The 27,264-nt window shown below is 51.0% G+C and overlaps 1 protein-coding gene and 1 long non-coding RNA gene across 3 annotated transcripts in view; one reads left to right on the top strand and one right to left on the bottom strand.

Annotated features, from left to right (window-relative positions):
* Nucleotides 1-25,380, bottom strand: part of LAP3 (leucine aminopeptidase 3) — a 36,860-nt gene extending 11,480 nt beyond the window's left edge. Inside the window, exons 1-13 of one of the 2 annotated variants that reach the window (XM_036019163.1) lie at nt 25,181-25,360; nt 22,551-22,666; nt 21,523-21,577; nt 20,955-21,060; nt 19,270-19,429; nt 18,244-18,408; nt 15,415-15,573; nt 15,162-15,286; nt 13,694-13,782; nt 12,758-12,860; nt 9,133-9,212; nt 7,259-7,368; nt 6,602-6,796 (exon numbers count right to left, since the gene is read on the bottom strand). In XM_036019163.1, coding sequence (XP_035875056.1) covers nt 6,607-6,796; nt 7,259-7,368; nt 9,133-9,212; nt 12,758-12,860; nt 13,694-13,782; nt 15,162-15,286; nt 15,415-15,573; nt 18,244-18,408; nt 19,270-19,429; nt 20,955-21,060; nt 21,523-21,577; nt 22,551-22,666; nt 25,181-25,282 — 1,560 coding nt within the window. In that variant the 5' untranslated portion in view covers nt 25,283-25,360 and the 3' untranslated portion in view covers nt 6,602-6,606. Of the gene's footprint in view, nt 1-6,239; nt 6,797-7,258; nt 7,369-9,132; nt 9,213-12,757; nt 12,861-13,693; nt 13,783-15,161; nt 15,287-15,414; nt 15,574-18,243; nt 18,409-19,269; nt 19,430-20,954; nt 21,061-21,522; nt 21,578-22,550; nt 22,667-25,180 lie in introns of those variants that run through there. The other variant, XM_028506524.2, reaches the window with a different exon arrangement.
* On the top strand, nt 68-25,218 carry LOC118499111. The gene is made up of 3 exons (XR_004901629.1): nt 68-408; nt 23,705-24,630; nt 24,662-25,218. It is a non-coding gene; the product is annotated as an uncharacterized LOC118499111 (long non-coding RNA).
* Nucleotides 25,381-27,264: the final 1,884 nt, after the last annotated feature.

The raw sequence follows: 27,264 nt of genomic DNA, 5'->3' as shown, positions 1-27,264 counted from the left end.
TCACGTGACGCTCTTGATCACGTGACGGTCCGGAAGTACGGAGTTTGTGTATTGGGCGTCAGGGAAACCGAGTGTTTGGTACGTAGGTATCTTCCTTCCCCGGGCGCAGGGTTCCTGGCTTCTTCATTTACTCCTCTTGAGACTTGAGGGCTTTGGGCGGGTTGGACACAGTCGTGTGGAAGAAAATCAGTAAATGCGAGCTCTCCCTCGGGAGGCAGGATACTGTTGCGCGGGGCCCGATTGTCCTCCTAACGCTCGCAGTGAGTTTGGCTGAGCCTTTCTCCGGGTGCAGTGTACCCGCTGCACCGGGATGGAGGCCCCGTTCATTCCACCAACGTTAACTGACAGCTCACGGTGCACCAATTACTAATCCAGTCACTGTGCGCATAATTCCCTCTGGGGGGAGAGGTGACAAAAACTCTAACATTGTTGAGGCTCTGTATGTGTGTGCCTGGCACTGTGTCTGTTAGATGATTATTTTATCCGATCGAGAGTCACTATGCTAATATATATTAATATATATTTTTAAAATTATCGTTCAAGTATAGTTGTCTGCATTTACCCCACCACCACACCCTCCCTCCCTCCCCAGCCATCCCCACTTCCCTCCCCTGCTTCCACCCCTGACCCTTGGTTTTGTCCTGGTGTCCTTTATAGTTGTTCCTGAAAACCCTTCCCCCTCTCCCTGCCCCCATTATCCCCTCCCACCTTCCCTCTGGTTAGACAGATTGTTATTAATTTCAACACCTCTGGTTGTATTTTGCTTGCTTGTTTGTTTTGTTGATTAGGTTCCAGTTAGGGGTGAGATCATATGGTGTTTGTCCTTTACTGCCTGGCTTGTTTCACTTAGCATAACGCTCTCAGGTACCGTCCATGCTCTCACAAAGGGTAGGAGCTCCTTCTTTCTTTCTGCTGCATCGAATTCCATTGTGTAAATGTACCACAGTTTTTTGATCCATTCATTTACTGATGGGTGCTTAGGTTGCTTCCAGCACTTGGCTATTGTGAATTGTGCCACCATGAACATTGGGGTGCATAGGTTCTTTTGGATTGGTGTTTCAGGGTTCTTAGGATATAATCCCAGCAGTGGAATTGCCAGGTCAAAAGGCAGTTCCATTTAGTTTTTTGAGGAAATTCCATGCTGTTTTCCACAGTGGCTGCATCAGCCTGCATTCCCACCAACAGTGCACTAGGGTCCCCTTTTCTCCACATCCTTGCCAGCACTTGTTGTTTGTTGACTTGTTTATGATGGCCATTCTGACTGGTGTGAAGTGGTATTTCATTGTGGTTTTAATTTGCATCTCTCTGATGGCTAGTGATGCTGAGCATCTTTTCATATGTCTCTGAACTCTGTCCCTCCTTGGAGAAGTGTCTGTTTAAGTCTTTAGCCCATTTATTTTTGCGGGGGGGGGGGGGGGGTTGTTTGTCTTCCTGGAGTGGAGTCAAGTGAGTTCTTTATATATTTTAGAGATCAAACCTTTGTCTGAGGTATCATTGGCAAATATGTTTTCCCATATAGTTGATTCTCTTTTCATTTTAATGCTGTTTTCTTAGCCATGCAGAAGCTTATTAATTTGATAAGGTCCCATTTGTTTATTCTTTCCTTTATGTGCCTTGCTCTAGGGGACATATGGGTGAAAATATTGCTGCATGGAAAGTCTGAGATTTTCCTATTTTTTTTTCCTCTAGGACTTTTATGGTGTCACAACTTATATTTAAATCTTTTATCCACATTGAATTTTTTTTTGTGTATGGTGTAAATTGGTAATTGAGTAATTTTTTTTTGCATGTAGCTGTCCAGATCTCCCAACACCATTTGTTGAAGAGGCTATTTTTACTCCATTTTATGCTTTTTCCCCCTTCATCAAATATTAATTGGCCATAGAGACTTGGGTTTGTTTCTGGGCTCTGTTGTTCCATTGGTCTATGTGTCTGTTCTTATGCCAATACCAGGCTGTTTTGATTCCAGTGGCCTTGTAGTACACTGGTAGTTTGATATAGGGTATTGTGATCCCTCCTACTATGCTAATATTTCAATTACTTGCTTTTTAACAGCTGATTATTCATATTCTCAGAAGGTAAACTTAGTTCTACTATATTTAATTTTCCAGGTACATGTGTGACAATGCAAGTACTATTTAATGATCTGCGTGTTGTAGAGATCACTCCAAGTCTCTGCCCTCGTGTTTTTGTGGGAGAGAGACAAACACATAAATATATATATATATATATATATATATATGGCAATATCATGTAGAGATATATGCTAAGACCAAAAAAAATGTATCCCCATCAGGGGATTGCTAGTGATGGATTTAAGATAGGTGGTTGGAAAAGGCCTTTCCAGGGAGACGTGCCCTGGAGTGACAGGAGAGAAAATTTAACTCGGAAAGATTTCTAGACAGAGGGCCCCCTGAAGAAGGAGCCTGCCTGGTGTGTTTGAGGAACCACGGGGAAGCCGGCAGGGCAGGACAGGAGTGGTCAGGGGAAAAGTCGGGGCTTCCCTTCCTGTCAGTCTCAGATCAGATCAGAACTCCTCTTCCTAGCTTCGGTCTTAGCCCCACACTCTCAGCCACTACAGTGTTTTGTGTTTTTTTAAGATTTTATTTATTTTTAGAGAGGAGAGAGGGAGAGAAAGATTGATCAGTTGCCTCTCAGGTGGCTCTCACACCCCCCAACTGGGGACCACCACCCAGGCATGTGCCCTGACTGGGAACCAAACTGGTGACTTTTTGGTCCGCAGGCCAGCATGCAATCCACTGAGCCACGCCAGCCAGGGCTACCCTGTGTAATTTTCCTCAGAGCACCGCAACATCGTCTGCAGTTATTTTGTTGGTGTTATTCTTCATTGACTGGGTTGCCTTACGCACTTGCACACACCAGCTGGAACGCGAGCTCCGAGAGAGTGAGGTCTGTCTTCTTCACATGTATTCCCAGCATGCAGCACTGCGCCCGGCAGAAAACAGACGTAGTACATACAGCTTGCCAGGAGGGAGCTAGTCAGCAGTTCTCAAACATTTGGGTCTCAGGATCCTTTAGTTGACATTCCAAGAACTGGGGACTCCAAATGTTTTTGTCTATGTGGATTATATCAGCCAATATTTACCTAGTCAAATTGATAACAGGTCAAATATTTACCTATTAAAACTGAATTAAAAAATGTATTTAAAACTTCCTACGTTAACCTAAATATTGTTTTAATTAAAAATAAAAATTTTCCCAAACCAAAAATAAATTAGAAGAGTGGCAGCTTTTTACTTTTTTTTGCAAATCCCTTCAGTGTCTGGCTTAAAAGGTCACACGAGTCTCATGTTTACCTAACCACAAGTAAGTTGCCAGAGAGTGGTCAGTGGCGCTTCTCTTGCATTCATCCCAGAGTAGAGCACACTCGGGTTTTGCTGGAAACCCATTTCCCCAGTTAACAGTGGGAGAACACTGCCTTGCAAAGACCACTGAGAAGAGATGTGTGTGTAGGGAGGTTGAATACAGTGTCTGGCACGGACTGAGTACCGCTGAGAGAAGACAAGGGGCGTGGTGTAATTTATTTAAAAATAATCTTCCCCCAGGGAGAGAAACGGAAGGTAAGCAAGCGAAGGCGGGGCCAGTAAGGCAGCAATGTCGGAGAACTCTGCCGATCCCCACACAGAGAGGGCTGTGATCTGTACAGGACTAGGGCGGCGGAGGCGGAGGGCAGAGGTGGTGCGATGTGGTTGAATGAGCTCCATGACTTGCTTAGGAAAAAGCCAGCTGTTTGGGAATGGGATGTGTAAAGGCATTTATTGATTCTGACTTATTTGAAGGATTTAGGCAACCCTTTCCCCAGGATTGTGATGAAAGGGAGTGGTAGCTCAAAAAGTTCAAGAGTGGCCGAGCTGCGGCCCTAGACTGTGGCAGGCGGCAGAGAAGGGGCCCAAGGAAGTGGTCAGGCCAGCACTGTCTGATCCACGACCAAGTGGCAGGGCGTGGCTTCAGCACTCTTCTTCCTCCAGCCCTAGACTGTGAGGTCTCAAGGGCAGGGACTGCGTCTTGTCTGCTGGGCCATCCCAACCACCTTCTGCGGTGCCTGGCACAGGTTAAACGTGGAATAAACGTTTGCTGGGTCAAATTCTTTACTCCAAAACAGCGACACTCCCTGTGTCTGTGACCCTACAGGATATGAGGGCATTTGTGGACTTAAATCTACCGTAATCTTCACGTTTTAACTGCCAAGATTTGATCAAGTTCATTTTCTACCCCATGGTCTCCTTTCTCAACCATTCTTTCAACCAAGGTTGACATTCTGTGCAATGAGCAGACGCACAGTAGCAGAGACGTGGTACCTCCCCTCACCACACCTGGAGTCCGCACAGCCCCTTTACAGCCAGGGCTCAGACACTGCACTACGTCCAGTAACGTGTCTTCAGCTCGAGGCCACGTGTTGGGTTGCAGGTCCGGGGCTCTGCAGACCCACTGATCTGGGTTCTCGCCTTTTTTCCTACTTTCTAGTTCACAAACACTAGCAATTTACTTCTCTTGAGATTTAGTTTCCTCATCTGTATAACGTGTTACAGAGATTGCCGATCTCCTGTCCTCTTCTGCCTTTTTTCATCAGGGTGACAGGTGCATCCGGTTACCCTTCATCTCCCCAAATCACTGGTGCTAACGTAGCTTACGCTGGTTGATGATATAAGCGCATTATGTGGGACTTCAGTGAAAGGCATTTAAAATGTGTTAATGGTGGCCTGGGCTGGTGTGGCTCAGTGGACTGAGTGCCGGCCTGTGATCTGAAAGGTTGCTTGTTCGATTCCCTGTCAGGGCACATGCCTGGGCTGTGGGCCAGGTTCCCAGTAGGGGGCTCACAAGAGGCAACTGATACCGTGTCTCTCATGCATTGATGTTCCTCTCTTTCTCCCTGATCCCCTGCTCCCTGTAAAAATAAGTAAAATACTAAACATAAATAAAATGTGTTCATGGCAAATGTACCCCCTCTGCCTGGCTCCCTTTCCTCATCCTCATGTGGCCTTCAACCCCCACAGCCGCCTGGGACTGAGGGGGTCTGAGGCCATGGTGGGGACGCTGAGCCTGCAGGGCTGCTTGAGTTTTGGATTCCTCACTTCAGCTGCCTTTTAACACTATCGCTCTAAAGCACTGCTGCCTTGGATTCGCAGCTCTCCGAAGCCCTGCCTAGTCCTCACTGAGACAGAGGCAGACGAGACCACCTGCCTCAGGCCGGGGCTCCGAGATCAGCCAAGGGTCTGTGACACACGCGGCAGCCAGAGATGACCAGCACTTGGACCAAAGGCTGTGCCCGGCCTTTTGCAGCTCACACTCCAGACACACAGGGGTGCTGCTGTTCTTTCAGTTACTAAAGGCCTCAGACAGAAAGCCTCCCGTCATGTCCCTGCCTGGCCTTCTGAGTTACCCAGAAGGAATCTGAATGACGTTCATTTCCTTTCAGTAGCTGGTAGTTCCACCTTCCAGTTTCACCTTTTCTGGACACAGGCCTGGAAGGACATGTTTACTCAACTCACTATTCCTGCCTGATTTTAACTCTCAGAACGTGAACACACACAGCTGTTTCCATCCCCTCTCCATAAACCAGCTTATAAACACAAACAGTATCTTCTTAGATGTCAAGTTTTTAAAATACTAAAAATAACTCCATAAAGAGCTTTTCCTGTCAAACTTTGCAGAGTCTTAAAAAAAACCCAGGCATCCACCCTGCTCCTATGTACTCTGACTCACTGCATGCAGAGATAAAACAGGACAGCTGTCTTGGAGACCTGCACCAGTGGAACTTTGTTGGCCGGTTGTACTACCAGGTGGTGAGCAAACAGTTTACCCACTGACAGTCCCTTCTGTGGTCTTATGTCAGAACCTCAAATAAATTCCACGTTCACTCAAGTCACTGACCTGAGAGAAAGCATCACAGCGTGGCAAGCACGCCAGCTCTGGAGGCGAGACTGCCTGGGCTGCAATCTCTGCTTCCCACTTACTAGTCTGTAACATTGCTGGTGTGTTAATACCGTCTCTGTGCCTCACTTTCCTCACCTGTTGTACGGAGATGACAGTGCCCACGTCACAAACCGATGAGCTTGTCGCTGGGTGATCATTAACGCTGAGATAATATCTGTATCTCTGTGCCTCAACTTACGTAGTTCACACAACAAGGCCGAAGGAGATGAGCTGGGGTACAGCAGTTGCGGGGTTTACAGTGCATACAGTGTAAGGAATACCAGAGCCACACCAGGGAGCACAAAAAGCTGGATTTATTGTTTCTGACAACTGCACAACAACTTTTCATTTGTTTTTAGTTCCTGGGATCACAAATCTGAAATACAATCTTGCTGCTCAATTAAAAACATACTCTGAAAAGTGATTAGGTAGTTTTAAAAAATGCAATCCATATATAAGATATCTTAAAAATCTTTGCCAAGCAAGACACTAGCTTTACATTTTAAAATCGCATAGAAATGAAAAAACAAATCAAGACATACAAATTTCACTTCGTTCTACATTTTTAAACACCATCCTCTGTTTCCTCTAGAAGATTCCTATCCCTTGCAGAGTATTCTGGAGCTCCACCACCCATCCGAGACAGGACGGAGGAACCTCAGGGCACCTGCACTACTCGCTGTCCTGACCGAACCGGACCAGGAACTCGATCAGGGTCCGCGTGGGCCTCCCGGACATGCCTTTGCGCAGACACGACACGTCGTCCTTGCTGGTCATCACGCCTGCTATGTCCAAGTGCGCCCACTTCGGGTGCGTCACGAACTCTCTGAGGAACGCCGCGGCGGTGCACGCGCCCGCGGACCTGAGAAGAGAGGAGTCGTCGTTGACCTCCCGTGAACACGCGTGGAACGGCCTGGTAAGGCCCTCCACTCTTGCTAAGGGGACTCTACGGCCAGGGAGCAAAAGGCAAGCTCATGACACCTATTAAGAAGTTAACCCAGAAATCGCTTCCAGATACTTATCTTCAGACACAGCTTTAAGTAGTAAAGGATAATTCCCCTTTTCTCGAAGTAATGAATTTCTGTATTATCTGTCTCGTCCACTGTTTGTCTGCAATGACTTTTGGACTTGAAAACGTGTAAAGTTTTGAGAACCATTTAAGAAATACTTAAAAGTTAAGACATTAGAAATGAATGCTTACGAGCACCACACCAGAAGAAAACTGGACAGTTCAGCCCCCTGTGAATGGGGCTACAACTGACAATGGTCGCCCTGGCAACCAACGATGACTGCGGAAATGCGCTTCGCAGCTCGCGTTCCGTACCTGTACTTCCCGATGTTGTTCACGTCGGCAAGCTGGCAGTCAACCACCTGTCTGGTGTAATGTTCAAAGAGAGGCATCCTCCAGACGCGGTCCCCTGTGTCGACACTGGCCTGTGGAGGAATCGGGCACGGCGGTCGGAGGGCTGGAGGGGGGGGCTGGGGCAGACTTTCCGCACTGCTGCGGGGTGTGCAGCGCGAGCGGAAGAGAGCTGTGCTGACCCAGTACTCCAAAACGTTAGGCTACCAGCAGATTCCAGAATTATTTGGTTGCTAATTAAAACACTTAAGAATTATAAAAGAAACCAAGCGTGTAGTAAAACAATCCCACAAATTTGTAGGGCATTTGCTCAGAACGTCCAATTACTGTGAAGGGTCTCCGTTTAAATTATGGAGCGGGTGTCCTGCAGTATGTGCAAGCTGTGACGCCTGTCACCTCGGCCTGCTGGGGACACGCGTGCCTGGAACTGGGCCGCTGAGGCCCAGGGTCCTAGGCGAGGTGACCTCACTCATTGGTGTAATGGTTTACAGGTCTCTGCTCCTTCCACACTGACTGAACTCCTCCTGAGCACCACCGTCAGAGAGTAAAGAATTCACCATCCGCGCCATCCAAGGGACCAGCGTTTTCATACACTGTGGCCCAAGACGAGGCTGAAGAGGGAAAAGCCAGAAAGCAGCCATACAAGCTGAGGAACGGCCAAGAGTTGGAGGTGGCCGCCTCCCGGAAACAGACACTCAACTGTTGTAGACAGCGGGTGGTTTTTTAAATAATGTTTCTGCATGTATCACTTTGCTTTTTTCAAAGAAGCTTACATTTTTTAAAAAACCGACAGCGTGGTGGGTGCTGAGAGAGAGACTCGGCACACGCGAGGCTAGAGGAGAGGCCCGTGGCCCAGCCTGGGGGAGACGCTGAGCTGGCGTCGCCAGGGCAGGGAGAGGAAGGCCTCACAAATGGCGAGAAGACAAAGATGAAGGGGAAGCGGTTTAGGGTGAAAAGAAGTTTAGCACCTGAAACCAACGTGAAAAACTGTTCTGGGACATTCTGCGTTTGTCCCCACTGGCACACAGCGGGCTCCCACTAACTGCTTGTTGAAGGAACGAGGTGCCACGTGGAGCTGTCCCGAGTCCCATGGATGCACAGGGCCTGGGGCTCGGGAGAGAGGTGGGACTCGGCAGCCCTCGAGGGGCTAGCTGAAGCCTTGCGAGGAAGTGGGCTTCCCGGTGGGGACCAGGAACAGTGGGACCGGCACGTGGCCCGAGGCTGAACACCCACCAAAGGGGCAGACGAAGGAAAAAGCTGGCAAAGGAGGCTGGGACAGCAGTCAGCAAAGATGGGAGCCGGAGGAGATTTCCACTGAAGCCAAGATCGGGGTGCCACCAAAAGGTCAGCGAGTTACACGCTGCCGCCTCTAGATGACCTCGGGGAGGCTGGGAGTGAGGGGCTGGGGTTGGGGGGGAAGGCTGGCAGCAGTGAGGGAAAGCAGGGGGCTGGGCCGGGTGTGGTGACAGGAGACTGCTGTTTGCGGAGGCCACCTTATCACCCTCTAGGAATGGACCAGAGGTGTTCTTTGAAGGCCACTCCTTCCTTTAGAAGACTGTCCTGTCAGCCTCAGCGACCCTACAGTATGGCCACAGTGTTTGAGAGTCATTGTTACATCACGAAGTTACTGGAGGAGGGGAAGAAGGCAGAATCAACCCGGAATTTTGAGACATTTATAGAAAACCCAAAGCACACGGAATTAAGTGTATTACACTTTCAATTCAAAGGCAAATCTATAGCATAAAAATGCCTTTACCGCGGGGGTTCAAGAAGTAGGTCATTCTAAGACCAGGATAATTGCCCCCCCCCCCACTGGGGTCTCCGTGCATTGTCCCTACCTCAGACAGTCTGTTCCACAGCCAGGACGAGTTGGTGAAGACCCCGGTGGCACCGGACCCCAGCGCTACGTCCATGGCACCTGCAGGACACAAGGCCTCGGGTCAGCGCTCCATCTCCCCACGCCCGGGGCTGCTCCGCCACTCCAACGGAAGCGCGACTTAAACATTTCCCTCATTTTCAAAACCAGGAAAGCCTGTTAGCAAATCCTCACCGTGTATATCTTTCTAATTTCTCAAGCTGGAATTCACCTTCAATTATGAGGGGAAGTGCAAAAAAGAAAGTAATACTAAATATCACCAATACTCTCATTGTAGGGAGAACCATCACGTATTTTCAAATATTTCCTTCTAGACTTTTTCTAAACTTAAAAAAAAAAATTAAAGACCATACTGTGTATGTCCAAGTATGTGTTCTTCCTTTCATGCTTTAAACATTTTCCCTCTTTTAAAACAAATGTTTGAAAGTAGTTTTGATGATTTGAAACGTCCTTTGGGTAGAAATATTATAATTTACTTACTATTAGGTATTTAGGCATCTCAAATTTTTCAGCATTTTAAATCAATCTCAGTATCTGCTAAAAGAGTATGATGACTTTTTTTTAAAGCCTATTATTATTTTACCCTATTTGTTTGTTTCATGTTTGTTTCCGTCTCCAACAAAGCCGTGTCTCACCGGCTGGCTTCAGAGATGCAGGTTAGACCCACCCCTTCATCTGGTCACTCTGGCAAACTCGCGGGCCACACACGGCGCCAAGTGATCAAACCGACCGTCCCCGGGAGGGAGCGCCCTCCAGTGTCAGCCAGCTCTGTGCCTTTGGGACATTGGCTTGTGTATTTGTTCCAAGAAATCACAAGTAAACGGCATTAATAATCAGTCCACAGTAAGAAACTGCAAATGTTCAACAATTGACAACATATCACTATTTTGGCGTGGTGGCTACATGCCAGAACCTGTGACGCTGCGTGACGCTGGGGCAACTTGGGTCTGTTTGGGTCACCTGTTCCTTTGGGATTTCTACTTTCCACCTCCCAGTGATCTGTGAAACCTACACACACTTCTGTCCACCACAACTGCCACCATCCCCTACCACGAGATTATGGTAATAGTCTTTTCTTAAAAACTTACTGTGGAAAATTTCAAATATGCACACAGCAAAGAGGATAACATGATGAATGCACAGGTGCCCATTAGCCGGCAACAATATCAACTCATCTACATCCCACACCCAACAGGTGAGGCTGAAGCCAAGCGCAGATAACATTCACCCCTAACGCATACACTGGAAAAGTCACCAACTACACACCACTCACCAGTCCCTGGCCTGCCAGGGTCTCCTCTGGCCCTTCCCCAGCCCGCCTGCACACTGCCAGCCAGGGTCCCTTTCGCGGCACACACTCGTGTCACTGTCTCCGTGCCTAACACTCTGCAGCAGCTCCCTGTGGCACTGGCTCAGGGTGGAACCCCGCAGCACGCCACAGCCAGCCAGGGTCTGGCGCCTGCCAGCGCGTCAGCCGCACGGGGCCCTGCTGCTCCCTCCTAGCCACACCGTGCCCTTCCCCATCCCACCAGCCGCTGCCCCTGCGGGCCCCCACGTGTCTGGTCCCTTGGCTGCTTCCCTCCTCCACCCCCACCCAGTGATGTCCCCTGCTCCACATCCCAGCGCTTCCCAGACAGGGCGCCTGACCCCCCAGCCAGTTGAGCCCCCACTGCACAGACACCCACATGCCTTTTACCTCGGCTTCCTGGCTTATCGCCAGCAGCTGCAGACCTGCCAGCGGGAGGGGCTGCAGACAGCCGCTCTTGGCTGGGCGCCTCGCATCTGTTCTGACCCAGCTTGGTCACCCCAGCCACTAACCGAGTCAAACACATGCTGGCTGTGCGGACGGCCATGCATCCGGCACCCACCATATATATACCAGAGACTGTGACACGTGACAGCCATCCTCTCTGCCTGTAGTCCATCCACATGCCTGTGGGCAGGGGACACACGCTGAGTTGTACATACACACTTGTCCTCAAAACAGTCCTATCAACCCCAAAAGTCTTGTTTCGGTAAATTTCTCAGAGAAAAGATGAGCACTATACTCAAACAAGAATGTGACACATCTTCTTAAAGGGACACAAAGTGACAGGCATTTAATATGGGCCAACCCGGATCACGGCTCTAAAGGTGACTTCAGCGCATACTTCAGAACCCCTGCTACGAAGGGGGCGCTATTAGACTCCTTCCACAGGGGAGAAAGCTGAGGCCTTGTCCAAAGTTACCTGCTATTAAGAGGAGGGCAAGTTTTAAAATCAGGTTCTCTCTCGAAAGACTATGTGCTTCCTTCTGCATTGAACTCGGGGTCAGAAACGTGCTTGTTCTCCCCTCTGACCCCAGCTCAAACTCAGAAGGGGCTCCCTGAGTGTGTGGGGCACTGAAGAGATCTACAGCCTTCGGCCAACGCAACGGCAGGGAGATCTGAAGGCTTGCCATTAGGTTGCCCTTGGCAACCTGGAGCCAACTTCCACACCTTCTCAAACCCTGACACTGGAAAAAAAGGGTGGGGCCGTGACTGCTCATTTATAGGAGGTGTGCTACCGCCCACCTCGTCACCGCCCCGAACACCTGTGTCTGCACCTGCACCTGCACGGTTCAGCAGGAAGGGCCTGCTGAACTGGACAGGGAAACAGGCCCACGAAAACACTGTAATGCAACACCAGCTTAAAAGGGGGTTCTGCAAACACACCTGGGGACTGCTGCCCAGCCCACACACACACACACACACACACACAGGTGTGCAGGGAGAGCTCTGCCAAAGACCGGGGGAAGGGTTACGAATGAAGGAGGAAAAGACAGATCTGAATGTCAATCTTACCAGAGGCAGAGACAGAAGGAATCCCCAGACGGAGAACTGCCGGGTGCAGGATGACGAGCACAGGGTTTCTGCAGTGACGCAGCGCCCGCCCTCGCCCCCTCAGGAAGTTGTCCCGCACACGCTGCAGAGCTGGTGGTGGTCCGGCCGCCCCTGGCCCCGCCCCCGCCCCACAGCCCACACTGGGTTCAAGGGGCCTGCCAGAATGTCCCCCGGCTTCACGGCTCTGCCAGCAGACTTGCCCCCTGGTAGTGAGGCTCCAGGGGGTCCTGTACGTTGTCCCAGGCTGACGGACTAGGAAGAGGCAGAGCTGTGCGCCACCCCTGGGCTGGCCTAACGCCACTGTGCGTCCCATGGCACGTGGCTCTGGCCTGTCCCTCTTAAGTGAGAATCCTGCCCAAGGACAAAAAGCTCAGGAAACTCAGTAGGTATCCCATATATCATGATTTAAAAAAAAAAGATTTTGGGGTTTATCACTAATCTTTCCATAGCTGTATCCAAAGGTCACCGTAACAAATACCCCCTAGTACCATTTTAGATGTCGCTCTGGAAGGTCGATCTGACCTGCTCGTCAGTTCTTGTTTGGAAGCTACAGCCTGGCATGTTTCCAAACAACACACCTAACCCTCAGAGCAGTTCACAACGGCCGCACAACCCCACGCACAGGGAGTGAGTCAGACTTCAGCTCGACCCCGCCCTGAGTGCAGTGCGCGCTCACGCCGGCACGGACACTCCCTCCCCGCAGAGGCAGGAAACCCGCCCGTCTGACCTGTGAGGGTGGCGGCATCGATGATGACCTTGGGGTTAAAGGTGTGCGCGTAGAAGAGCGCGTCGGCCAGGATGAGTCTCCCCTCTGCATCCGTGTTGTCCACCTGCCAAGGGGAGAGTGGGAGAGAGAAGGAGGTCAGCTGGCCCAGCTCACGGATGTCAAAACAAGGCGCGCCAGTGGTCAGCTCAACAGTGAGAAGAAGATGGTGGGCCGCTCGTCACTGCGCATCGAAAACGTGTGATGCTCCAGTTAGAACGGGAGTGCAGTTAATCCGAAGAACAAATACAATTTAATAACCCCTGTACCAGAGCTGATGACTTTGGAAGCTGAAATCATCAGAGAATGTCTGGTCCATTTCACCAACAAGTTTCTAACAGAAGGGGAAAAACTTCAATTTCTGAAAACAAATAAGCTGAACAGCTTAAAGAAATCAAAGGAGGGTGGCAGCCTGGCCCTCCAAACACAAGAACTCGGCCGCTTCAGCCACTTTATATAGAGAATGTCCCCTCTTATCAAACAGAGGCCCGGTGCTCACGGGCAGCCTGTGCACACGCGCGCCCCAGCAGTGCAGCGCCCATGACCCAGGGCGGTATTCCCCCGAACACCTGCGTGGGGAGCGCCCATCACGGCACAGGTGCATGCAGAAGGCTGCCCGCACTTCCCCTGCTTCGCCGTGCTCCTGGGCTCGCTGCAAATCCATGGTGGTCTGTGTGCATGGCACACAGGGTGCAGGGGGAACAATAAAATAGGAAAAAATTCCTAAAATTCCCCATGAAGAAATACTTTTGACTTGGCATGAAAACCCATTTGAGATAAAGACACCGCCCTCGCTCCATGGAGCCTGTGCTCTGTGCCCGTGCAGGCAGGTGTGTCTGCGCAACCATTGGGGTCCCTTTAGATGCCAGACGGGGAAGGCTGCTGCTTCCGTTCACAAACCTGGATGGTCTTCCCGTTCTTGGCTCTGACGACATCCCCAGGCTTGTTGGCCTTACCGCTGGGCATGTTTTCACAAAGAGGGGCCAACCCTATTGGAAGAAAAATAAATGAAGGAATATGGAATGTGTGGGCCCAACGATGCCACCCACAGCCGGGATGCCACTGGTGGGCCATCAAAGCGTGCCACGCACAGACGTCACCTTAACCCAGTGATCAAATTCAGCATCACCCATGGCCCAGCTGACATTATACGCATCTGCAACAGAAGCACACATCACCTAATCTGAACTGTCATGAAGAAACAACGAAATAAACCAAATCCTGCAACACCACGGGTAAGCCTGGACCCTTCAAAACCGCCGGGGTCAGGAAAGGGAAAATAGGTTCTGGATTGAAGAAAAACCAAAGAGATGTGGGAGCCACATGCAACATGTGTTCCTTTACTGGCTCCTGGGTTTAAAAAAATAGAAATAAATAGGTGTGTACACACACACACACACACACACACACATACAATGAACATTTTTTAGACAACTGGGAAGTGTGAATTAGGTCACTGTGTCAGTCCTGTCCTTGTTCTTAAGAGACATGTGCTAAAGCATTCAGGGGTGACACGTCATGATGTGTGCTGCTTGTAATTTAGCAAAAAAAAAAAAAAAAAAAAGCCCTGGCTGGCATAGCTCAGTGGATTGAGCGCGGGCTGGGAACCAAAGTGTCCCAGGTTCGATTCCCAGCCAGGGCACATGCCTGGGTTGCAGGCCATAACCCCCAGGAACCGCACATTGATGTTTCTCTCTCTCTCTCTCTCTCTTTCCCCCTTCCCCCCTAAAAATAAATAAATAAAAATCTTAAAAAAAAAAAGGACTAGGATATTAAATGGGGTGGGGGGATGCCAGACAGACCTGGATCCCCATGCCAACCTCCTGTGCTATGGATGTGACACACTGGGCAAGTCACTTCATGGCCGTCCCCCCCCCCCCCCCCGCCCCCCCCGTCTCTGAAACGGGGCAAGCACCCAGCGCTGTCTGCAGCCCGCATCACACAAAGAGCCGCCACGCACAGAGCGCTTGTTCAGCTCCCCCAGTACTCTCTGTGCATCGTGGCGTTTCATCAGCCCCAGCCCTGTGTGCTGACCACTGAGTGATCGGCAATGTCCTCCCACCCCGGTGGCGGGGCGCCTTCCGCCGGAGGAAACCACAACCCAACTTCACGTGCCCCTGGCTACCAGCCACTTTTTGCAGAAGTAAAACAAATCAATCCTCGTTACAACCCACGATTGCAAAATGCTTTTAACTCAATCTGTTCAGGCAAGAAAAAGAGCTATCCCGGCCAAACAGCTTCCACTTAACGAAGAGCTATTTCAAAACCATGTCTTGATGTGCTTAGGTCAGAGGAAACCACACGTGTCACCTCACTCCCACGTCCGCTGGGCTCCAGCTCCCCACGACACGCCCCCCCGCCCACTCACCGACGATGTTGAGGGGCAGGCCGAGCTTGGCAGCCGTCACGATGGCCGAGCAGATAGTGGCGGCTCCTCCCATGTCCGCCCGCATGAGGTCCATGTTTGCGGACGGCTTGATGGAGATGCCACCGCTACGGGGAGAGGACAAGGTGCGATGAGCACGCAGAGAAGGGGGCCCCCGCACACCCTCACACCCCACAATACAAACGCACACACAGCGTTCACCGAACCACAACGCACAGGTGCAGCGGACACCTACCTATCAAAGGTGATCCCCTTCCCGACGAACACCAGGGGCGCGTCACTTGCGTCGGGGCTGCCTCTGTAGTGAATTTCCAGGAAGACGGGCGGCTCGTCGGACCCCTTGGCCACACTGAGGAAGGATCCCATCTCCTGTTCCTCAATCCAAGACTTGGGCCTACAGGGCAGAAAAGGAAAAAAGCCAATGCATTTTGTCATCTCTGTTTCAGAGTAACCCGGAACACGCTCATCCATGGAAAAAAGAGCGTAACATATCAGCTCTCAAAATACATTCGCATCAGTGTTTCAGGGAACACATCCTGTTTGCTTTCAGTTTTGGGCCAGCTACTTGTCCCTGTTTCCTCGGCTGTAGAACCAGGTCGCCCACGCTGCCGTCAGGACCGTCTATGGGATTCCTAAGAGAATTCACGCCTGGTACATAGGATGATGTCAAGTGATAACACGTAGTCAACAAGTAATTGATACTTGATTTTCTTCCCCTGATCTGCTCACATATTTTTTGAAGTTGTAGTGTAAAGATAAGGCTCTGAGATCACAAAGGATGCATAGAGACAGTGAGGGCATCTGCTGCTTTCCTTTCTGGTATTTCAAAGCACAAAAAAACAACGAACAAACCAAAAAGCCAACAAGGCCACGATTCCTAAGTGAACAAAAAACATTCTGACTCCTTGCTTTTACGGAATTGCTGGAATCCAGCCTTTTCAGTGTTGTCACACTATTTCTCACGGCCTCAATCCCAGTTTGAGATATTTATTAACTGAATAAACACGGGGTCAGCAGGGTCAATGCAGTGGGAACAGCCCTGGGTGCCCACCAGACAGCGGAGGCCGTACTGTCCTCCTCCTGTGCTGGGGCGTGGAAGGGCTCGGTACTGCCTCCTGGCCACCATACCTGGGCCAAGAGAAACCCCACCCTCTGCAGAGAGCCCAGCAACAACCAGATCCAAGGCCTGCTTCTCCTGACTTGCCTCTTCATTTGTTGAAACTATTAAACTAAAACTGCATTATGGGGAGATGGCCACCGAGCTTCAGAGGGAGATGTATATAAAAATGGAAGGTATGACAATAAAAAAAAAATCACTTCAAAAGACGCAAGCCTGTATCACGTGGGTCCATTGAATCACAAACTCAGCGCTCAGTGTTTCGGGCAAGCCCCACCCTCAGGGAACACCGCGTGCTTCTTTGATCTGTGCACACCCACACGCGAGTGGGGCTGGCGCCCTGCCTCAGTTTAATGGGTTACACTGTGCCCACCTGCCCCTCCCTGCTTCTGGCTGACCTCCCTTCGCTCTGTCACAAGCCTGGAGACTCCCAAAGGGTCTCTGCGTGTGCTCCCCACCTGAACCACCCTTCCCGCTCTCTGTGAACTTCTGCGCAAACCTCCCAAGTCTGCGTGGGCACCACCATTACTCCCTGGCTCTCGCCCAACCTCCCTCGCCTCTCTGCTCCCGCGGGCCCTGCAGGGACCCTTTACTGCCCCGTTCCTCCCCACCCGGTCCTCACTGCTTTGAGGACAAGGATCCCTGGCATCCACCTCTGGGTGCCAAATCCCCAGGCGCGCGGGAGATGCCCCCACTGGTGTGGGACCACACGGCCCCCGTCTGCGGACACAAACCAGCCCTGCTGTCCCCTCAAAGGGACAAGACGCCGGTCCAGAGGCTCAACGCCGCTACCCAGTAAGTGCATGCCAACCACACAAAACATTTCCTGAGCTCTGAGCACTGTGTCTTCTACACATCTGTCTGTCTGCACTCCTTCCGGACCAGAGGGGTTTTCCTGGAAAATGTGAACTCTAAACACAATTAAGTACCGAAGAATTCTCAAGTTCCCTTGAGAAACCACCTTGACAGTGAAGAATTCTTTACGCAAAGCAAATACCCCTCTGTTTATTTTCATCATCAATCACCAAATGTTCAGACGTGGCCTGACGGAAGGGTCAGGAGGAGGTTATGGGTAGGGTCAGGGGTAGGTCATGGGCACCAAGAGGGTAATGGGGCCTGGAGGGGCAGCCTTGTGGGGCTGAGGAGCCCCCCGGGACAGCCCGAGAACGTCAGCACTGGTGCCTAACTAGGTCAGAGAACCTGCAAGGCCTCGTGAGGTACTCTGTGCTCTTTGCTTGTGTCCAAAAGAGAAAAGACAGGAGGAAGTCACCCAAACAAAAAAATGGCAGTTCCTCAAAAAGTTAAACAGACTTACCCTTGGATCCAACAATTCATCTCCCAGGTACATACATCCCCAAGAGATGCCCAAGAGGCAGGAAAACATTTGTCCACATAAAGACGTGTAACCAACACTCGCAGCAGCATTACTCACAGCATCCAAAAGGCAGGCACAACCCACACGTCCGAGACCTGACTGACGGCTGAGGCGGGGAGGGAGAGGAGGCATGACTGTCGGTGGGCACAGGATTCCTTTCTGGGTGATGAGAACGTCCTGACACTGACTGTGGTGACGGCAGCACAGCTCTGGACGCAAAACCATTGGACGGTACGGTGTACATGGGCAGACTACACGGTATGTGAATAACACCTCAGTACCGTGATTCTCTCTCTCTCTCTCTCTCTCTCTCTCTCACACACACACACACACACACACACACACAGTGTGCAGTCTGACGTCATGACAGCCTCTCAAAGGTAAGGAAAGCCCTCATAGAAAAACCTCAAACAACCCTCCTCTCACTCGTGTGTGGCCACTGGCGGCCACCTCACCCCTCTGGTCTCCAGTTACAAGCCGCTCCTTGGAGCGGCCCAGGGAGCTGGGTGTTAGGGCCCCCCGGGGTCCCCCTGGCTGCACCGGCCCGAGTCTAAGACGTGACCCTGGGTTACCTGATGTGGACTTCCGTCTTACTGCTGGCACTTTTGAGATTCTTCTCAATTTCTTCGGCAAACTTGGTTGGCGTCATCTCATTGGCAGGAGTCTCCATCAGCTGGCGTGCCAAGTTCTGCCCGGAAGCAAAGAGGACCCCTCTCTGCCAGGCCTCCTGGTCCCCGCTGGCAGAAGGAACACGGGGTCACAGTCAGACCACCTCTCCAGACACTGAGCACGTCGCAGTGACCAAGACGATGGACACATGGGACCTGGACTCCCTGTTTGGGGTCTGACCCACAGTGGAACACGGCGCCCACTGTGTGAGCTGTGGGACCCGTGTGACAGGCGAGCCTGTCACCTCGCAATCCTCATCTACAGAAAAAAGGGGTTGAGCTGATGGGTCTCGGTGGCCCTAAATCTCCCACACAAATTGACGACAGAGGCTTCCACAGAAAGGCCCACCCTGCCCTCCTTCTCTGCGTCGGGAACGACGCAGCCCCGAGTGCCAGCTGCAGGGGGCGCTGCCAGTGCCCACGGGGAGCTGCAGGCCTTCCCCCCAACTGCTGCCTGGGACGGGCTCTGCACACCCACCAGGGAGTGAGGATCCGCTTTCACGGAGAAAAGCCACGGACATGGGTTTCGAGCCTGGCTCTTCCCGTGCACGGCGGGAACCGACGTGAGTGGCCCGGAGACGGGTGAGGTGAGAGTCACCATCTGGGACGAAGGGAACTGTCCGGGGGGGAGGAGCCTGCTGGGACCTGGCATCTTGTTCCCCCACCTCCAGGGAGCCAGCTGGGCGTGGCCCCTGGTAACCGGAGAGCATGAAGGGGCCCAGGGAGTCACGGGGGACATGCACATGACGACAGTCAGGGGCCGAACGTGGGGACAGGTGCCACACTCTTAAAACGGCGGAGCTGATGGGGGAGGCCGCAGACAGGTCTCGCAGCAGCGCCTGCTGCTCGCAGACAGGCAGCTCGTGTGCACGAGGCCCCGCTGTCGCAACACCAGGGAAGGCAACCCGGAGGCCGGCTCCGTCCCCTCACCTCCCGTAGAGCTTCGCCGACACGGCCGCCTTCTTCTTCTGCTTCAGCTTGTCATACTCATAGAGCCCCAGCACTGCCCCTTCCGCAGCCGCCTGGGCGTCTCCACAGGGGTCCACCTCCACAGACGCGATCTCCAGGTCTTGAATCTGCCTGCACCCCACTTCAAGAGGACAGAGGAACCGGGAAAACTACAGTCATTTGGAGACAATTCCAATAGCAGAAGGCTGAGGCACGATGTGGTGTGCTGGGAAAGCAGCAGGACTGGGGTTTGAATCCCAGCTCTGCCACCTGACCTTTCCGAGCCCACCTGACCTTCCCGAGCCCCCATTTCCTCTTAGGTAAAAGGAGGATGTGCACACACCTCACAGGGCACAGGGGGACAGGCTGGCAGATCAAGGGACTGGTCTGGCTCCTCACAGAGCGGCCACGGTCACTAACGAGTATTACTTCTGAAACACTAGAATTCCCTGATGACGTTGGCCCGATCACCAGGTACTTGCCAAATTAAAAATGACAAAGTGACTGGACTGAAATTATGCCCAACCAATTGAGCGAAGGCCATGATTAACCCAGCATTTTACTATGATCGAGTCAGCAAAAACTCCCAAATAAAATTATGAAACAGTCCCTCACTGCGAACTTTGAGAGTCAATTTAACAAGCACACATGATACACACGGGGCCAAGGATCACTTGGCCCAGCTCTCATTGCCTCCGCGTCGCCAGCCAGTCTCCGCAGTGAAGGCCTCGCCCTGCGCTGAGCCCTGCAGGGACTCGGTGGTGCCCACCTCACCTTTTAAACCAGCCACCTGGCAAACGGGGACCTTTGGTACTAGCGACAAACAAGCACCCCACTCTTTGCATCTGTTTTCTCTAAACATGACTACTTCATTGGCTGAAAAAGTAGACACTACAAAAGGGGAAAAAATCCACACACAGGGCCCTGGCTGGTGTAGCTCAGTGGATTGAGTGCGGGCTGCGAACCAAAGTGTCGCAGGTTTGATTCCCAGTCAGGGTACATGCCTGGGTTGCAGGCCATGACCCCCAGCAACCGCACATTGATGTCTCTCTCTCTCTCTTTCTTTCTCCCTCCCTTCCCTCTCTAAAAATAAATAAATAAAATCTTAAAAAAAAAATCCACACAGAGAACTTTCTAGTACAATGGAGCCTCGGAGGTCAACACTGTGAGAGGGAACAAACGGCCGTGAAACCTCCAGACACAAGCTAAGGAAATTAAGAACAAAACCCCATGAGCGAACCATCTGTGTCTGATACGAGGCTGAGCACCCCGGGCAGGGGAAACCGAGCATTCGGACGAGTCTCTTCTCTGTGAATGTGGTCGGGGTGCGGGTGGCCAGCAGACCAAAGCAAGGGAGACAGAGTGATCTTCAAGAGTAGACCCTTAGAAATCTCCATTGATATTTAACCTCAAAAGTAAATTCACCCTCCCTGGCTGGCATGGCTCAGCTTAGTTGGAGCATCATCCCATAAACCAAAACGTCTCGGGTTCAATTCCTGGAGGGGGCACGTACCCAGATTGTGGGTTCCATCCCTGCTCGGGGCATGTACTGGAGGTAACCCACCGATGTTTCTCTCTCACATAGATGTTCTTTCCCCCGCTCCCTTCTCCTCTCTCTAAAATCAATAAGCATGTCCTCACATGAGAATAAAAAATAGTAAACTAACCTGCAACGGCCACTCTGATGTTTTCTTTGCCTTCGTGCCAGTTTTCCAGGTCATCCACTCCAGCCCCCTTCCTGCCGAGGCCCACCACCACCACGCTGGGGAAGTCCTGTTCCAGAAACACGGACGTCAGCCACCTCGTAACTTGAACGTGTTCATTTCTAGCCGAGAACGGTATCTGAGCTCAACTGCCTTAACCTCAGCGCATGGCAAAATGAGCATCAAATCTGGTTGTTGGGTTTTCTGAGCCCTGTGTTTTGCTAAAATTTTACAACATGTGTGTTTAAAAGGTACAGAGTGAGGAGAACCCTGCAAATAACTGACTATGTAAAAGTGCCCCAACTCCAGCAACCAAACAAAGAAAGACTCTAGTTTAAGCAATACAAGAGAGGCAGTACTTTCTGACAGCAACTCCCCTCTTGATGATCTTATACAATACGTACGGCTTCACACTAGGATAGACCACGCACACAACACAACCCAGGTTTTTCTGCACGACTGTGCATTCACAGTCCTCGGCACACAGTAGGTGCTCACTAAGGGTCTGCCAACTCTTATCTTCATCTCATACCTCATGCAGACCATAAAAGGTTCGGGTTTTGCCTGCCTTCAGGGGTGGTCCAGATCTGAAAACAAGGAGAAACAGTTGTTTAAATTGGTCAGCTCTGTTCCTTTGAGAAGTGACATATACCTCTACCTCCACCATTATTAAAATCCTCTGCTGCTTCTGTGAATTTCCTGCACTTACGTTTTTATCAAAAGACAAAATTTTTCTCAGGCCAGATTTCTCAGATGCCACGCTGCTAATTCTAGCTCAAAAACTAGTTAGCTTGCTTCCAGAGTAGATTTAATGCAAACGTATCAGAAAACCAACACGGACAGCAACGCCCGGGATGGACAACGTGTGGCCGCAGAGGAGGGCTGAGCCCTGATGAAGGCTGCCCGGGACCTTGATTCCTCCGATTATACGCTGTCCGATAGCAGCCCAGGGCTCCCCGCACTGCTGGGTGTTTGGCATGGAGTCCATTTTGGCTTATCTGGCTTATCTGCAAATGGGATACCGGGCAATTTCCAATCAAACCAGGCGGCAAGGCAAGATTGTGGCCAAGGACTGGATGTGCTGGTGCTGCTCAGTTATCAGTCAGGAAGGCCAGATTGTTCTGCACTTTGAACAGATTAGCTTTTGATTTAACAAATTAATTAAGGCATATGAGAAGGTGGTCCACTGGAGAATGACTGCTAATTAAGGGGGAGTGCAAATTCTGTTAAGGAACTGATTCGACAGTCACTATCACTATTAGACTCCTCACTCATATTAGATCCAAGACATCATCTATGATCCGAGTAAGATGCAGTTGCAGAGGCTTATGGTGACACTTCTATTTCTGCCAAATGGGGCCTGACTCCCCAGAACGGCAGACCCACCCGTAAGGAAACCCCAAGTGCCAAAGTGCATTCCAGAGACACGAACTTTCACTTTCACTGAGTGGGGTCTAGAGTGCTTCCGAGAATTGACATCTACTAACAATAAAGCATAGGAAAAATACTGCTTTGTGTTCAACGCACTTAGAAACTGGAACCCACAGAGGAAATGCTTACATGTTCAAAACTTCCCTCAGCTTTCCAGACACCAATTTATCGAAATTCTCTCCTGCACTTGTAAACTGTGGCATGTCATCTTCTTTTTCTCTGGAATAGATTCCTAAAACAAGGCCCTGAAAACAAGCAAAAAATAAATAAATATAACAGGGTCCCCAAATTCCAGAAGGAGCAAATAATTCCACCCAAACCATGTCCCCATCAGGGCACACGCCAAAAAACCAGAAGAACAAAGCCAAAAAAGCAGGTGCTGGACGGTCAGCTACACTTACATCCTGCCTCAAGTTTCAAACTCCTGCCAAGACAAGACTGTAATCACTACCTGTCCTGGGTCTTCACGGTCCCTTCCCATGGAAGGGTTCTCACAAGTGAACACTTTCAAGTAAGAGCAGAACGGTGTTTTGTGTCAGAAAACAATCTTACTTGTAACCAGGTCAGAAGGGGTTCAGAATATGCCACTCAAGAATAGGCCGAATATGTCATACTGATTACTCTGAGCTGCAAGTACTTGCGATAAGATTCGGTGCATGCAGGAAGGGCTCTCTGACCTCCTGCTTTCTACCGAAAAGCAGGTCATAACATTTCCCACGAGAAAGAGGCTGTCCTGGTACTGGGAGGAGAACATTCTTATTACCAGAGCATGGGAGTTGACACCAAAATGGACCTGTACAAACGCACCTACTAAAATATCCCTTATCTTCCATCAGTTTCCTCTCCCCCATACTTCCTAGTCCCTGTGTCATGATTTGCTGCCCCTAGCTCAAGCCTGTTTGTCTGATCACCTCCCTACCATTTTTCTTTCTCTGTTTAAAAAGGTTTGTACCCTGGCTGGCGTAGCTCAGTGGATTGAGTGCGGGCTGCGAACCAAAGTGTCACAGGTTCGATTCCCAGTCAGGGTACATGCCCGGGTTGCAGGCCATGACCCCCAGCAACCGCACATTGATGTTTCTCTCTATCTCCCTCCCTTCCCTCTCTAAAAATAAATAAACAAAATCTTAAAAAAAAAAGTCTGTAAATTTTGGGACCTAAAGGCTTTTGGGACCTAAAGGCTTTTGGGTCTTTATCTTCCTTTTGAAGACTCCCACGTCCACTAAAATATCAAATAAAGCTTGTACACTTTTCTCTTGTTAATCTTTTGTCTGTTTCATTCTTAGGTCCGGCCACAGAACCTAGGAAAGTAGAAGGAAGTTCTTCCTCCCCTACAACCTTCAGATGCAAATCTCAGGTATTCTGGGACGCCACCCCCGTCGTGCCAATGGCTGCACTTGCCACCACTGGAACAAAGTCCAGGCAGCTCACAGGCTGAGAAGAAAAAGGAGGCAACCTCTCCAAGAGAGGCAGGGGCAGAGCATTCTGCCCAACACTTAGTGACTGACACCCTCGGGCCTTGAATAACCGAAATAAAGAAGCAAACCTAGAAATCACTATTTGCTTTTGCCCAGCAATTTGTGACTTTAAAAATGTCTTCTGCCTCATGGCGACTCTGTGGGACAGAAAGAGCTGTGGTCTTCTCACCTGACAGATCAGGAAACTGAAACCTGACCCAGCACAGACTAGCCCTGGTGCCACCGACCTGCGGGAGAACCCTGAGGCCTTCCTCACAGTCCTCCGTCCTTTCCACGAAATCACACTGGTACTTAGACCAAATCGTGTCTTTCCGTCAGAGAAAATGGGCTTCCTTGGCGTTGGTAACCTTTCCAGGTTCTACCTTTCCTAAGGTTCATCCCCTGAATTCCAAGAAACCAGGGGCGGAACTGAGAAGAGAGGACCCGGATGTTACCTGCGTGGGGTGTCACATAGCACTGAAAATCGCTGGGACACAACCGGAGACCCGAGCTCAAGCCCTGTCTAGAACATTCCTTCCCAGGGACTGTCATTTCTTTCTGGTTCTCCAGCCTGAGTCCCAATCTTGTGCACCTTCCACCACCCATTCTCCTTTCCAGATGCTTCCCATCCCAATAGTGATCTTCATCACTTTTTGGAGTTCAATTAGGTGAAGAAGGCTTTTCTTCCGGGAGACAGTCTCCTTTTAATTTCACGAAGAAAGAGGTCTCTTTGCAAAACCCTTTTCCCTAGAGAGGTCTCTATGCAAAACCCTTTTCCCTAGAGAGGTATTGTTCTCCTGGCCTTCCACTCCAGGGAGGAAGGACCGGAGGTGTGCAGACCTCGTGACCGACTTTGGGACGGGAGATGACATTCCACCTCAGCAAATGGGCTCCTTCCTAGCTAAAGGGGGAACGATACTGGCACCGTCCTTTCCGGGGTTACTGCGAGGACTAAACAAAATAATGAATAAGGGCATGAAACAGGGTGGCCGCTCAGGAAATGGCAGCTCTGGCTATTCTCTCTCGCCCAGAGTTCGGATCCTAGGACTCTCCCAAGCAAGGAGAGGGAGGAGGGCGCACCCTCGGCAAAGATAAGGCTGGAGAGGGCTCGGGGTACTCAGCAGCCCCGAAGCCACGGCTGATGCCCAGGATGAGCTTTGCAAAGGGAAGGAACTTTCCTTTTGAGCCCATTTTTTTCAACCTGGGGCAAACCACGGGTCACCACGGCTTCCACCCTCCCCGCAGTCCCGGTCGCCCGTGCGCACGGCTCCCGTGGCGGCCTCGGACCCAGCCACGGTCTCTCACCTTCGTCATGTCTGCGGCGAAGGAACCTCGACTCCAGAAACGTTTCACTCCAAGACGTCGGATGGCAAATAGTCCCGCTGCCGGAAGAGGCAGCAAGAACATCTTGTCGGCTCGGCCCCCAGCACCGCCCTTCAGCGAGCACGTGGCGCCGGGAGGCTGGGCGCGCGTCACCGGCCGGACGGGGCTTTCGGGGACACCGGCGCGCGCCTAGCGGGCGGGGCAGGTACCGTGGAACGTTAGCGGGGCGGGCGCCAGGGGCGTGGTGGGAGGGAGCCTAGGGGCGGGGCTTTTCGGGAGGTGCGGCTAGCGCGAGCCTCCTGGTGCCTTGGGGGCGGGGCGTATGCGTTGGGGGCGGGGCTTGGCGTTAATCTCCAGAAGACCGGCTGGTGCTGGCACGGAAGTGACTAGGACTGAGGGGCAGTGCTCTCGTGCGAGTGCTTGCGCGGTCGCGGCACAGTAGTCGGGACTCTAGAACCGGCGCGCTGGAGAGGGGCGGGGCCTAGGTGTGACGTAAACAGGGCCGGTGCGGAGGCGGGTCCCAGGGACACTGGGAAACAGGGAGGTGCACGTGGCTTCACCGCTGAGGAGTAATATAGGAGTGGATCTCCTATTGAGTTTTATAAAAAATACCTACCCTTTTTCTCCAGCTTTTTTAAACTTTACATCTGATCCAAGGGTGTAACGTTGTGGGACAGTTAACCCAAATACTGTTTTAGAAGATAGGAGCTTTGTGTGTAGTACTCCATGTTTTAATATATTTTTCTTTTTAAAAGGGGGTTTGAAATACTTGGTTATGAAAAAGTACATGGTTAAAGAAAAAGGAGAATTACACGGTTGAATCCTACCTACAGAACATGCGGAAACTCGAGGAGGGATTTTAGCTCAGGGCATGAGGGTGGACGGGATACGGAACCCAAACGTGCAAAGTCTCCACCTTGGTCTCAGTCGCAGACGGGAGAGACTGTCTATTTCATTCTCCAACGGTTGGACAGAGCAGAGAGTTCCATGATTTTTTCTGTATTGTTTTCTTTTTGGGGGGGCACAAAAAATCTTTATTTTTACATTGGGGAGAGGGAGTAGAAAAGAAAGCCCCTATAGTGGGGCCTACGCAGGGGCAGCTTCTTGTTCCATAGGGTTAAGAAGACTTTGAGGATATAAAAGTTTGGGAAAATCCAGGTGTCGTTGCTTTACATGTTGTGATGGGTAGAAGGGACAAAGTGAAGTGTGAAGGCCTCTCACACCCTCCATCTTGCCCCAGACTATTTCCTGGAACCCTGGGGCGGAGAAAATGCCATTTTTATTGTTTCTTAGGATTGTTCGCGGACATGTAGTGATGGAGAACGTCCAGCAGAAAACGCCACACGCCCAGCACGTTGGCGAAAATGGCGGCCCACACGTCTGTAATCTTCCCGGCCAGCGGGACTTGGTCCCTCGCCCTAGCTCGGGGAAGGGGCTGACTGTCTTTTCTTGAAGGCTGGACGAATTGGGGAAGATAGGTCCTCCTTGGCCTGTACCTCCTTCAGATAGTTGAAGTTGCATCAGAAACTCAATAAACTCTCCAAAATGCATTTATAGTCACTTCAAAAAGAGCGGAATCTTTGTATTTACTTTAGTGCTCTTTTCTTGTTTGAACAAGATCAAGCTGCCGTTTCCACAACCGAACGTCAAGTGCTGAAACCTGTCCCCCAAGCTTGTGTGTGAACAGAGGGGGCGCTCCACGCGCTTCAGAGGCAGCTGGGAAGCAGAGCTGTCGCCCCTGTTTCTGTGTGCCTGCCATGGTTTCCTGCATTTGGTCTGCTGCTCCTGCAAGGAGTACCATGCTTCCTGGCTTATTCTCATTTACGTCTTCCGTTCAGTTTCCGTTTCCATTTTCCATTTTCATGTGCCTAATAGGAGATGGGAGGAATACATGTCACAGCCCCTCCCCCTCAAAACTTTTGTCCTTACTGAACGGGGTTATTGACCTCTTGAAGATGTAAGATTTAATCATCCATCAAACACAAAATGCAAAATGTTTACTATGTTTTTCTGTTAGAAACTGTGAAATATGACAGAATTTGTGTCCCTGGCCTCAAAGACTAATC

This window comes from Phyllostomus discolor, chromosome 1, assembly GCF_004126475.2.
Source record: "Phyllostomus discolor isolate MPI-MPIP mPhyDis1 chromosome 1, mPhyDis1.pri.v3, whole genome shotgun sequence".
NCBI classification, from domain to species: Eukaryota; Metazoa; Chordata; class Mammalia; order Chiroptera; family Phyllostomidae; genus Phyllostomus; species Phyllostomus discolor.
Note: the sequence above shows the minus strand (reverse complement) of the source record. Positions and strands in the feature narration are given on the sequence as shown.